This window comes from Gallinula chloropus (assembly GCF_964237585.1).
Source record: "Gallinula chloropus genome assembly, chromosome: 4".
Taxonomy (NCBI): Eukaryota; Metazoa; Chordata; class Aves; order Gruiformes; family Rallidae; genus Gallinula; species Gallinula chloropus.
Window position 1 is genome coordinate 82,410,797 of NC_140088.1, and position 12,975 is coordinate 82,423,771.

Sequence of the window (12,975 nt, forward strand, 5' to 3'; positions counted from 1 at the left end):
AGTGCGGGGTGGGGCTGAGCCGGAAACGGGGGCGGGGGGGGCCATTTGCTGCCTCCCCAGGGACCCCCCACACACACACTTCCCCTGTGGGCAGCACTGCTGTTCTGGGATGGCTGGGTCCCCCCTGCAGCCAGGAGAGGGGAAGACCCACCCCCCCAGCCAGGCTCTCCTTCTGCAGGACTAGGGCTGGAGTGGGGACACCCCCTCCCCACCCTTCCTGGCACAGGGGGGCTGGCAGCAAAGTGCCAAGCCCAGGCCAGCCCCTTGCCATCCTGTACCAGATCCATGCCAAACCAAGGCCACCCCCCACATCAACCCCCCCCCCCAAGCTCCCTCCCCCAACCCATGCCATTTAGTGGGGTAGGGCCAGAAGGCAGCTTCCCAGAGTGGGGTGTCACCCCGGCACCAGCGCAGGGCGGGCGCGACGCGTAGCCCCGGCCCTCGGGCGCAGCAGCCGCTCCGTCTCCATCTTTATTGCAAAAAGAGTCCGTGGGGACACGGGCACTCGGGGACGTCCCGGTCCTGCTCGCTGCCAGCACGGCCCCCACAGAGGGACCCGGGCAGTGGGGGCGGCAGGCTGCGGTGCTAGCAGGGGGGGTGGCTGTCCTGAGAGTCCCCGCTGTCCCCCACGCCCAGCTCGGGGCTGGCACAAGGGTCCGGGCTGGGGGGCAAGGGGGAGGGATGCTCCGTGTCCCGGCTCTGGGGCTGTGGGACAGCACCCATTTCTTCTTGCAGGGCGGGGGGATGAGCAGAAACGGGGGCGCTGAGGTCCCCAGCCCCGTGGTCCTGGGTGTCCCCACCGTCCCCTGAGCCTGAGGCCACACTGTCCTCCCGGGGCTGAGCCGGGGGTGGTCTCCCAGCGTCCCCTCTGTCCTCTGGCACATCGTCCCCATCAGCCGGCGCCGGCCCAGCCGCCCTCCCAACGCCGGGATCCTCCTGGGTGGCCACCGGCGTGACTTGCTGGTGGCACATGGGACACGTGTCCTGCACGTAGAGCCACTTGCGGAGGCAGGGGGCGTGGAAGAAGTGACTGCAGGGGGTGACGACGGCAACCTGCATGTCCTGCGGGCAGGGAGAGGACGTCAGCCGCTGGGCTGGGCTGGGGGGGACACGACCCAGGGGAAGGGGCTCTGACCTGGAAGCAGATGGCGCAGACGTCGTTGTGATCCCGCAGCTGCCCGCCGGTGGCCCGCGGCAGGGAGTTGATCTTCTTGGCGGCCTCGCGGCGCAGCAGAAAGCTCCTCCAGCCCGACTGAGCGCGCAGCCAGACGTTGAAGTAGGAGTGGATGATGATGACGGAGGCGCCCATCCAGCTCCACTCCCCGAAGAGGGACTCCCAGGTGCCGTAGCCCACCACGCAGACGGCCACCAGGAACTCCAGCACGCGGCTGACGGCGTTCACGCAGTAGATGATCTCGTCCATCCGCTCCAGCGGCGTGTCCTGCAGCAGCTCCACCATGAAGAGGGCGTAGATGAAGAGGGTGCCCATCACCTGGCGAGGGGGTGGCAATGGAGATTCGGTGGCGGTGGCCGCACAGCGGTCACCCCGGGTCGGGGTTGGGAGAGGGCGGGTGGGGAAACACACACACACACACAGAGAGAGAGAGAGGGAAGGGTCCTGCTGTACCTGCAGCGAGGTGAGCATGCAGCTGGAGACCAGGATCAGCAGCCAGAAATCCAGGTGGAAGAAGTGGGCGATCTTGTAGGCCATGAAGCAAGGGAAAACCAGCAAGAAGAGGCACATGCTGATGCCACGGAAATGCTTCCAGGGGCTCCTAGGGAGGGCACAGCTCAGCGGGGCCGTGCCCACCGCCCCCCAGACGTGACCCACGTGCTCCAGCCTGGATCCTGCCCAAAAACGGGCGGCGAGGACCCGAGGGAGGAGGAGCACGTGGAGGGCATGGACCCAGACAGGATCTTCCCCAACATTAGGAGTCGGGGGATGCACAACCTCCCTGCTGCACCCCCCCTAACCCTCAGCACGCAGCTTCCACCTGGTTCTAAGAGGGGTGAAGAGGGTGGATTCTGCTGCTCCTCCTTCCCCCAGTACCTGTTGCGGGAGGCGCCCAGCGCCAGCACGATGGGATCAGCTATCTCGATCATGGACTGCATCGTGGAAGTCACCACGATGAAGAGGATGATGCTGAGGAGGAAGGTCCTCTGGAGGATCTGCAGGTCGAGCAGCCCCGTCTGCAGCGCCAGCAGCAGCAGCGTCACGCCCTCCGTCACCCCCCTGCCAGGATGGGGGGACGTGAGGCTGGTGAGCCTGGTTCCCACGCTGTGGGAACGTGTCCTGGACCCCAAATCTCTTGGCAACAGCCCCATCCACCCCAGGCTGCTGTGGGCAGGCTGGGAGGAGGGGTGTCTGCCTGTGCCCCCACTGTGCCCCCCGCCACGGGCTGACCTGTGCATGACGTTGCCGTTCTGGAAGGCGCTGAAGCCCAGCAGGTAGAACTTGCAGAGGTTGAGGACTCCCAGGGCGAGGTAGGAGACAGTGAAGGTGAGGCCGATGAGGGAGTAGGGGGTGCTGCAGCACTCGGCCGCGCTGCAACCGAGCCCGGGGGGGTGAGCATGGGGGCTGGAGGGGCCGGGGCGGTGTGAACCCCAGCCCCAGCCCCTCCTCATCCTCCTCCTGCAGCCAAGCAGAGGAAGGCTGAGCTCCCCCAGCCCCTACCTGCTGAGGAGGAGGAAGAGGAGGCCCTGCTGTGCCAGGGGGCTGCCGGAGGAGGTGAGGAAGGAGGAGAGCCGCAGGGAGAAGAGCACCAGCCAGAAGACGAGGAAGAGGAGGGGGACGGACAGCTGGCTCCAGAGGGACACTCCCAACGCCACCAGCCGGTACACCTCCAGCGCCTGTGGGCAGGGGACACTCAGTGGGGCTGCCCCCCGCCTGCCCCGCACACGGGGGGCATGTAGGGGACCCCTGCTCTGCAGCAATCAGCCCCTCCACCCGCCCCCAGCCCCACTTACCTGTGCGACCTCCCGGCAGGCGGCGGCAGCCAGGCGGAAGGGGACGAGGATGTGGGAGCCCAGGACGTAGAGCACCTCCGTGGTGGTGAGGAGGGCGGCCAAGGTGGTGAGGGCGGGCAGGATGCTGAGCGGGAGGCCGCAGAGCCGAGCCAGCACCGGCAGCAGCGGGGGGGTGAAGAGCCACGGCCGCCGGCTCCCCATCAGCAGGGAGCAGAGGGCACACAGGCAGAGCTGGCCTGGGCAGGGGATGGGGACACTGGGGACACTGAGGGTGAGGGACTCCCAGCCCACTCCCTAGCTGCCCCCGCACAGACCCCTCATGAGATGGGGGATGGGGGTGGGGGGATGCCTTGCTGCTGGCCTGGCCATGCCCCATGGCAAACCCTGCTGCTGCCCCCACCCTGCCATAAGCAGCACCCTGAGACCACCCAGCCCCTTCCCCTGTGAGCACTGGGGGTGGCAAAACCCCCCTGGGGCTTGTGTCTACTCCCCCTGGGCTCGATGCCGAGCAGCGTGGACAATCCCCCTCAGCCATGCCATCATCACCCAGTGTGTGACAGCACCAGCAGCGGGGTCAGCGCAGAAGACCCTCACCCTGCCCCTGGCAGGGGACATCTGGGGGGCTGGGACATCCCCCCCCCAGCTCACCTGCGAAGGCAGTGGCGAAGCGGCCGAGCGCTGCGGTGTTGCTGTACACGGCGCCCTGGAAGCCAGACTCCAGCTCACTGCGAACGTAGTCCCTGCAGGGAGAGAGGCTCAGCCCCCAGCCCCCAGCCCCCAGCCCCACCCCAGCACGGTCCCTCCCGGCTCACCTGGCTGCTGCGTGCCCCGCGCCCAGCAGCAGCGCGGTGAGGAGGTGGAGGTAGAGCTTCACCAGGGACCGCACCGGCAGCATCAGCACCACCACGCACAGCACGTGGCCTGGGGGGGACACGGCACAGGGTGAGACATGGCCCCAAAGCCTCCCCCCACCCCGGCCATGCAGCTGTCACCCTGCACAGCAGGGTGTCCCCCCCCCCCCCACGTCCCCAAACACAGCCAGCCATGGAGCATCCCCCCATGTCCCCAGCCTGGCCAGGGTGTGAGTGTCCCCTCGTGTCCCCCTGTGTCCCCAAACAACACCAGCCCTGGAGTGTCCGCCCATGTCTCCAGTCTGTCCATCCCCTAGGGGTGTCCCCTCATGTCCCCAAACCTTCATGTGCCCTTGTGTCTCCCAACCTGTCTGTCCCCTGGGTGTCCCCCTCCGTGCCCCCAGCCTGGCCACCCCTTGGGGTCTTCCTTCACGTCCCCAGCCTCTCCATCCCGAGTGTCCTCACCGCGTCCCCCCCCAACCCACCTGTCCCTGGGGGATGCCCTCTCGTGTCCCCCAGCGTGGCAACCCCCTGGGGGTGACACCTTGTCCCCAACCTGTCCATCCCCCCCTGCACATCCCCTCGTGTCTCCAGCCTGGGCATCCTCGGGGTGTCCCCGCATGCCCCCAGCCCTGCCAGCCGCTGGCTTGTGCCCCCAGCCCGCCCATCTTGGGAGGGTCCCCCGTGTCCCCACACACGGACAGCCCCCGGGGCACCCCCCCACACACACACGTCCCGGCGCCCCGTCCCGCCGCGGCCCTCACCCAGGCAGTAGGCGCTGCGGAGCGCGGGGGGCCGGAGGAGCGGGGGGTCCCCGCGGCGGGGCCGCAGCAGGTCGCCCAGGGCCGCCGCGTCCCAGCGGTACAGCAGGTCCAGCAGCGCCAGCCCCGGCACCCGCAGCGCCACGTTGGCCACCGCCTCCAGCCGCGCCATGGCCCGCGGGGCGGGGGGTCCCCGCGTCCCCCAGCCCCAGCCGGGGGCAGCGGGAGGGGGTGGGGGGGGGAGCGGGGGGGACCCCCCCCAGGCGCTGCCCGCGCCGCCTCCCCCGGCCCGGCAGGGGGCGCCCGCCCCGCCCCCGGCAACGGCCTGTCTGCGCGGCCCCCTCCCGACCGGGGCGGGACCCGCTGGCGCTCCCGCCGCTCCCCGCCGCCGCCGCCGTTCCGGTCCCTCCGCCACTTTCGCTTTCTCCCGCCCCGCCCCTCACGCCCAGCGCGTTGGCGGGGAGGCGCTGCGCCCAAGCGCTGAGCTGACGCCGCGCCGGCCATCTTAGAAGAGGGCGCAGCCCTCTCCCCTCCCCCTTCCCTGATGCGCCCGCCATCTTGGGTGAGGGCAGCGCGCGGCCATCATGGGAGGGGAGCGGCCCTCTGCGGCGGCCTCGCTCCCACCGCCCACGCCGGCCCCGCGTCGGCCATCTTGGGTGAGGGCAGGCGTTGTGGGCAAGCGCCGGCCGCCATTTGCGGTGGGGAATGGGGGCGGAGGGGGGGGTGCTGAGGGGGCGGCTCCGTCCGCCGGGCACCCAGCGGAGGGGCAGCCCCTGCCAGCCCGTTCGTGGGCATCGCTCCCGCTCTGCAGCCCTGTGACTAGCGGCGTTCCCCAGGGCTCGGTGCTGGGTCCAGTCCTGTTTAGTATCCTCACTGGCGACCCTGATGAGGGAACAGCACCCACCCTCAGCAAGGGCTGGTGATACGGAGCTGGGAGGGGTGGCTGACACACAGGACACTGTGCTGCCATCCAGAGAGACCTGGGCAGGCTGGAGAGCTGGGCAGGGAGAGACCAGATGAGGTTCAACAAGAGCAAGTGGAGAGTCTGGCACCTGGGGAGGAACAACCACTTGTATCAGCACAGGCTGGGGGATGAGCTGCTGGAGAGGAGCTCAGTGGAGAAGGACCTGGGGGTCCTGGTTGGTGACAGGTTGGCCATGAGCCAGCAGTGTGCCCTGGGGGCTGAGAGAGCCAATGGGATCCTGGGGGGCATCAGGAGGAGTGTGGCCAGCAGGTCACAGGAGGTGATCCTCCCCCTCTACTCTGCCCTGGTCAGGCCCCACCTGGAGTGTTGTGTCCAGTTCTGGGCTCCTTGGTATAAAAAGGACAGGGATCTCCTGGAGAGAGTCCAGAGAAGGGCTACGAAGATGATTAAGGGCCTGGAGCATCTCCCCTATGAGGAAAGGCTGAGTGAGCTGGGACTGTTCAGCCTTGAGAAGAGAAGACTAAGGGGGAACCTAATTAAAGTTTATAAATATCTTAAGTATGGGATGCAGGGGGAATCAGCCAGCCCCTTCTCAGTGCTCTGTGGAGACAGGACAAGGGGCAATGGCTGCAAGTTGGAGCACAGGAAGTTCCACACCAACATGGGGAAGAACTTTTACCCAGTGAGGGTGACAGAGCCCTGGGACAGGCTGCCCAGGGAGGTGGTGGAGTCTCCTTCACTGGAGATATTCCAGCCCTGTCTGGATGCCTGTCTGAGTGATATGTCCTGGGGAGCTGCTTTAGCAGGGGGGTTGGACCCGATGATCTCTCGAGGTCCCTTCCAACCCCTGCAATTCTATGATTCTGCGAAGCATCTGACCCAGCAGCGCCCAGCAGAGCCACAGGCTGGGGGGAGGGAGAGCAGCCCTGAGGAGAAGGACTTGGGGGATGGTGAAAAGCTCATCCTGACCCATCAGTGTCCATTGGCAGCCCAGAAAGCCAACCATGTCCTGGGCTGCATCCCCAGCAGCGTGACCAGCCGGTCTGGGGCCCCTTTGCTGGGCTCTGGCCTCCTGCCTGCAGTGAGGGGTCCTGCCTGCAGCTGCAACGCTGATCTCAACTCCCCGTGGGGGTCTCCTGCTCCCCAGCAGCCAGATGAACACTTGGCCAGGCAGGAGCTGTGCCCACCCTGTCTGTACTGCCTGTGTCTCCTGGCAGAGCTGGGGTGTTTGATGGGGATGTGCTTGCAGGAGCCCATGCTGGTGTCATCCTCCTCCTCATCCCAACCATGAAAAGCCGTGACTCTGTCAGGGACATCTGAGGGAGCAGCTGCCCCTTGGTCACCAACCTCTGGCTGTTCCCTGCCCTCAAACCTGCCTGCAGCTGCCTTCTGCTGCCCCTGATAGAGAAGCAACAGGGATATGGGGCCCAGCTCCAGCACAATACTCCCCAGCAGGGACCATCCCTGCCCTGCCTTGCCCTCTCCCAAAGTTCTTGTGTAATGCCCCAGTATCACAGTGGTGTATCCTGATGTCATCATGGGACATCTCTCAGTCATGTTTTGAGTGATGTTGGGGTTCCAGAGTGGTCCCAATGGGTGCAGTTTTGGGGTGCCTCAATGGAAGGGGGACATCGAACTGTTGGGCAGAGCTCAAGGAGCATCTGGACCCACACAGCTGTGCCTGACATACTCAAAGACAGGTAGATCTCGAGTTGGATGAGACCAATCCCATCGTGGAGCCTAACCCCCCACCCTGCTCCCCACCATGTGATGGACTCGAGGATCCCAATGGGCCTCTTCTCAGTCAAGACGTTCCATGACTTCATCACTCACTGCTTGTGCAACCTGCAGACAAGCTGGCTTCCTTCCTTCCTTCCCTCTGTTTTGTTGTCTTCTGGACACTTTTCTAGCATCACCCAGCCTCTTGGCAATGGGGAACATCAGCCCTGACTCACCCGATTTCACAATGCTGCCAGCCCTAACCGCATCCTCTGGTGGCTCTGAATGGGCAAGTGTCTCCATCTGATACCCTCACCCCTTTGTGGGATGCTGCACCCCTGAAAAACGTCAGTAAAAAACCTCTGCTAGGGAACAAAGCACTCATGGTGTTCCAGCCCATGCCCACATTATGTAGAGAAGAGCCAAGCCCAGCCTGATATATTAAATGTTGTTGGGATTATGGCGATGGGCAGTGTCACAGAGTCGTAGAAGAGCTGCAAACATGAACCCAGGGTGGTGTAGAGATGATGCTCCAGGTCCCAGGTAGAACCTCCCCACACGCTGCATCCTCGGCATGCTGGGCTACAAGCCTGAGCATGAAGCAGGAGGGTGTGGAGATGGGATGGGACAAAAACTGAATGGAGCTGCTGAAAGGGTGAGGGTGTGCAGGGTGGGAGGGTAGAGAACTTGGAGTGTAGCTGCAAGGACCCTTGGTGGTCCCTGAGCACCCAGGGCTGCCTCTGATTTGGTGCCGGCAGCCGGTAAGTCAGCTGGAGCTCGGGATGGAGATGGGGATGGTACCAGCACCACGGCTGGTGGCAGCTGAGCCAGGGCTGTCCATGGGGAGCAGAGAAAGGTAGAAGAGCAGTGAGGAAGAGGGTGAAGGTCTGCCTGCTGAGGGGCCACCGGCACAGCCCAGGGGCAGGGCTCGTACCCTGCAAAGGGTGCAGGGGGGGGGCAGTGCACCCCTGGGTTTCCAGGCAATTCCTCTGCTCACCAGAAAAATGCCATGTCGGCGAGTCTGAAGCTATTTCCAGCCTCTGCATCGACTTCCAGTGATGGTTTGGGCCAAAAAAGGGGAAGAAACCTTCCTAACCCCAGAAGTCTTGAAATACCACATCCCCTCACTTCTGGGACAGAGCGGGTGCAGCGGGGGCCTGCGGTGGGTACGGTGCCAGCCACCAGTAAGGTCTGCGCCGTGGGTGCTGGGTGTACCGCCATGGTGCTGGGAAGAACCAGGTGGTCCCATGGTGGGGGGCTTGACCCTCCCTGGGCACAGACCTTCCCACTTTGAGGGGGTCCCCAGTGCTGCTTTTGTACAACGCCAGCGTAATAGTGGTGATGAGGAGGATGATGACGGGGTGGAGAAGGGGGATGAGGGCTGGGAGCCCCACACCATGCCAGGCTGGGTGCACCCTCCTCCACTGGCACCCGTAAGACCAGGGAGATGGTTCCCCCATATTTCTGTGTCCAGGGGTGGGAAACACCAGCTGTGACTTGGGTGGGTTTTGGGACACAACCCCAGGGCTGGATGCTGGGGCAGGAGCCAGGAGGGGCCAGTAACTCCCTGATCCAAGGCTGGGCTGCGGCCACATGCCATGTGTGGGGGGGGTTGTCCCTGGATGACGCCACTTGGGGCGGGGGACACGCGTGTTGACATCCTGACTGGCAGCAGGAACTGGCACCCACACGCTGCTGCGGGTACCTAGCTGCCCAGTTTCCTTTCCCAGACCTTGGGGCTGCCCTCGCTGACACACGACAAGGGTCTGGCAGGGAGCAGCTCCCGGTGCCAGGCCGGCTGCTGGCAATGGCCACGGCAGGGCCGGACCTGTACGAGAGCCTGCGGATCCGCTACCCACCCAGCTCCGCTCGAGGTAAGCCCTGCCCAGCCCAGCACCATCCTGCCCAGCCAGCTCCTCTGCCAGCAGCGCTGGGGTGGTTCAGCCCTGGCTCAAGGCACCTCTGGCTTCTCTCCCACAGTGCTGGCACCTGTGTCCCCTCCGGCCACATCCCGCTGGAAGCTGGGCACCATCCTGGCTGTGGGTGTCATAGTGGTCCTGATGCTGGGGTCCACCCTGGCAGCCATCCTCACCCTGTGTAAGTGCCCCTGGGGGGGGAGGGGGGGCGGGTCCTGGTGATGCCTGGCAAAGGCTGGGAGTGGGCATGAGCCCACCAGCAGCCCTGGTACGGTGCTGACAGGCTGCCCTACCCTTCCCAGACATGAAGGGCCAGAGCGAGCTGCAGGCAGCACGGGAGGAGCTGGGGGCAGTTTGGGGCCAACTGCTGCCTGGCCCTGACGGTGAGTAGGACACATAAGAATGTCCATAGACCCTGGCCCCCTAACCCCCAAACCCTGCCTGCAGACCCTGGCCCCTGCCTGCAGACCTTGTTCCCAGCCCCTGCCTCCTGATCCCTGACCCCAGCCCCTTCCTGCAGCCCCTGTCCCCAACAACTGATCCACAGACCCTGTCCCAAGCATCTGACTGTAGCCCCTGGTCCTCAGCCCCTGTTCTCTGCCTGCAGCGCTTGCCAGCAGCTCAGCCCCTGACCCCAGCCCCTGTCTCCAGCCCCTGTCCCATTCCCGTCCCTATCCTCAGTCCCCATCCCTGACCCCAGCCCCAGCCCAGAGCGATGGGCAGGCTGACTGTCTCCTCTCCCTGACCTCACGGCAGGTCTCAGGCCCTTCCATGAGAGCCCAGCAGTGGTGCGTAAGCAGATAGAGCAGCTAGGTAACGTACCTGGGAGATGGGTATGGGGAGGGGGGAGACACCATGACACCCATCCCTGGGCAATGCTGCCCCATCCTCACGGCTGCCCGCTCCCCAGGACGGTGGCTGCAGGGCCTGTCCCTGGGCTGGAGGTACTACCAGGGCAAGATCTACTTCTTCTCCGGGGAGAAGAAGTCCTGGAGTCAGGCGGAGGCCTCCTGCCGCTCCACGCACTCCCACCTCGCCTCCATCACCAGCCGCGAGGAGCAGGTGGGTGCACAGGGCTGCAGCCCCCATCGCCTGCCCTCTCCTGCCGCCTGCTCCATGCAGCCCCCAGCCCCTACATCCCCCCCCTGCCCTGTCCCGCAGGACTACCTGGCGCAGCAGGCGAGAGGAGGATCATACTGGATCGGGCTGGTGGCCACAGGCCCCAGGCACTCCTGGAGCTGGGTGGATGGGGCTGCCTACTCCCAGGCCAAGAGGTGAGCAGGGCTCGGTGGGAGGGGGAGGCAGGCACCCCGGCACACCCCCCCCAACCCCCTCTTCTCGCTGACCCCCGCTCTGCTCCATCAGCTTCTGGGGGCCAGGGCAGCCGGACAACACGGACCATGGGAAGTGGGGCCAGGAGAGCTGTGCCCAGATCTACTCCGTTGGTCCCGGCTTCTGGAATGACCATAACTGCAACTTCACCTTCCACTGGATCTGCAAGAGGGACCTGAACCACGCCTGACACCGTGCTGATGGGCTGCTGCTGGACCCACTGCCGGCCCTGCTGCCAGCCCCCTCGCCCCACGTGCGCCAGATGAGCCCCCCCAGGGACCTCTGCTCCCCCCTGGAGCGGGGCAGCTCCCAGGCAGGTGGCTGTGCCATGCCACCACTCCAGACCCCGGTGCCATCCTGGTGCTGCCTCCCACGCTCAGAGCCCTTCGCTGGGCTCTGATTAAACTGTTTCCCCTGCACCTCCTCCGCTGCCTCTCGCCCTCTCTGGCAAGGGAGGGGGGAGTTGGCTCCATCACCCCACAGCCCCCCACATGTGGTGAGTCGCCCCTAGACCTCCCTGCCCCTCTGCCCTGCCTGCTTTGGAGACCTTTGCTGGCATCAGCCACGGTGCCGCATCCCTCATGGTGCGGGGGTCCCACGAGTGCTGCAGGAGGGATCAATCTGTCCCCTCACCCTGTAACCGTGCTGTGGAGGGGGGGTGCCAGGACCCCTTTGCACCTGCAGCCCCCAGCAGCCAGGTCCCACCTAGCATGATGGCCAGAGATGCCCACCACAGCCAAGCCCTGGCAGTGCCAATGCCCAGCACTGCTCCCAAGGAGCTTCAGCTTTACTGGTGTAGCAACAGGGGGAAGCATTTTGGGGTCAGTCCCCCCGCCAGCAGCCCCTCTGAAGGGCTGGGCAAGGCCGACCCGGGCGTTGCATCACCCAGCCCATCCCCTGCTGTTGGGGATCCCTGGGACAAAGGGGAAGAGGGGCACCCAGTACCCACCCTTCAGGCTGACGGGTGGGACCTTTGCAGAACCCCCCCCTTTCCAGGGCAGACCCCCCTTTTGGAACACCCATTTACACCCCCGTGGAGCCACCGCCCACCACCCTGCATGCACGAAGGGCTGCCAGGGGTGCTGGATTACAGCACCATCCCAGCTCCAGGCAGATTTTTACAGGGACAGTATTAGCAGCACCCTCCCCCCTTGCCAACCCCCACCCCGTGACGGCATCAGTGGAGAGACAAACAGATTAAAACCCTGTACTTTGCTGACTCGTTGCTCTTTATTCCTGAGCTGCTTTTCCCATCCATCCCAATGGAGCTCAGCGAGCACCTTGGACCCCGAAATGTTAACGGGTGCACCAGGCAGGGGATGCTGGGTGTAGCTCAACGGGCCGCTTTGACCCCCATCTCCCGGTCTATGGCTTGGAGAAAACGCTCGTTGAGGAAAAGCATCTGCCCGTGAGGTAGGAGACGATCCAGGAGGCTGTCGATGGCATCAGGCCGGAGCAGGACGTCGGCGCCGGAGCCCAGGAGGTGCAGGGAAGCCAGCAGGCGGGGGGCCAGCCGCCGCAGGGTGATTTCAGCCAGCGCCAGATTCTCCTGGGGCTCGCAAACCAAGGCGAAGGCCAGGGCAAAGGCTGCCAGCCAGGCCACCCTCACCCCTCCGGGGAAAGGGTCTCCGGGGCCCAGCTGGAAAAGCCCCCCTGGGGAGTCCTGCAGAGACACGGGCTGGTCGGGGGCCGGGGGGAGCTGGGGGGAGGACGTGCGCCCCGAGGCTGCCTGGAGCAACTGGCACTGGGAGGACACTTGCCTGGCAGAGAAGGGAGGTACCCCCGTGTTAAGAGACTCCCCCATCCTCACCGGCGTGGGGGGACCCCCTCTCTCGGGGGTGAGGGGAGCACAGGGTGAGCCCGGCAGGATGGTACATCCCTGGGGGTCCCGCCGAGCCCGGTACCCCCACCCCCCACCCCCCATCAAAGGGACAGCTCGGGGGGTACCCCCAAGCCCAGAAAGGGGGGGTCCTAAGGCAGGGAGGGATGGAGGGAGGGGGATGTCCGCCTAGCCCAGCCCCTCCCGGGTTAGGGGAGGGGGGAGGGGGGGGGTCTCCCCTGTACCTGGCCACCGCCAGCATCTGCTCCTTGCGGCGGAGACGCTGCCGGGGGGGGTCCTCGGGCCCCTCCTCGGAGCCCGGGGGGGTGCCGAAGGTTCGCGCGTACAGCACGCGGCAGGGGGCGGGGCCCGGGGGTCCCGGCCCGCCCAGCGCCAGCAGCACGAACGCCCTCACCATGGCAACGCCGCCGCGACCCCCGGCCCGCCGCCCGGGCGCCGAGGGCGGAATGGGCGGGGCCAGCCCGCCCCCTCCGGCCGCGCTGCTATTGGCTGCGGTTGGACGACGGGGAAGGAAGAAGCCGCCACTATTGGTGGAGAGGGAGAGGGGGGCGGGACGCTTGTCGCCCACACCGGTTGGGCCGGGACTGGCCAGAGCTACACGGGGCGGCGCGGCGATTGGTGGATACGGGAGGGTGGGCGGGGCGAGGGGAAGCGCGGCGCGGAG

At 65.9% G+C, this 12,975-nt stretch overlaps 2 protein-coding genes across 2 annotated transcripts; both read right to left on the minus strand.

The window, feature by feature from the left end:
• Positions 1 to 439: 439 nt before the first annotated feature.
• On the minus strand, positions 440 to 4,751 carry LOC311191178 (RING finger protein 145-like; the record flags this gene model as incomplete). Its single annotated transcript, XM_084263277.1, has 10 exons — positions 440 to 1,062; positions 1,136 to 1,492; positions 1,628 to 1,775; positions 2,051 to 2,233; positions 2,405 to 2,545; positions 2,675 to 2,850; positions 2,968 to 3,203; positions 3,616 to 3,707; positions 3,780 to 3,888; positions 4,583 to 4,751. 10 exons carry the CDS (start codon positions 4,749 to 4,751, stop codon positions 586 to 588), a joined length of 2,088 nt encoding a protein of 695 aa, XP_084119403.1. The 3' UTR covers positions 440 to 585.
• Positions 4,752 to 11,682: 6,931 nt separating this feature from the next.
• AP5S1 (adaptor related protein complex 5 subunit sigma 1) lies at positions 11,683 to 12,750 on the minus strand. The gene is made up of 2 exons (XM_084263072.1): positions 12,536 to 12,750; positions 11,683 to 12,231 (listed from the first exon to the last, which is right to left on the minus strand). The coding sequence occupies exons 1-2, from the start codon at positions 12,706 to 12,708 to the stop codon at positions 11,805 to 11,807; spliced, it is 600 nt and encodes a 199-aa protein (XP_084119198.1). The 5' UTR covers positions 12,709 to 12,750; the 3' UTR covers positions 11,683 to 11,804.
• Positions 12,751 to 12,975: the final 225 nt, after the last annotated feature.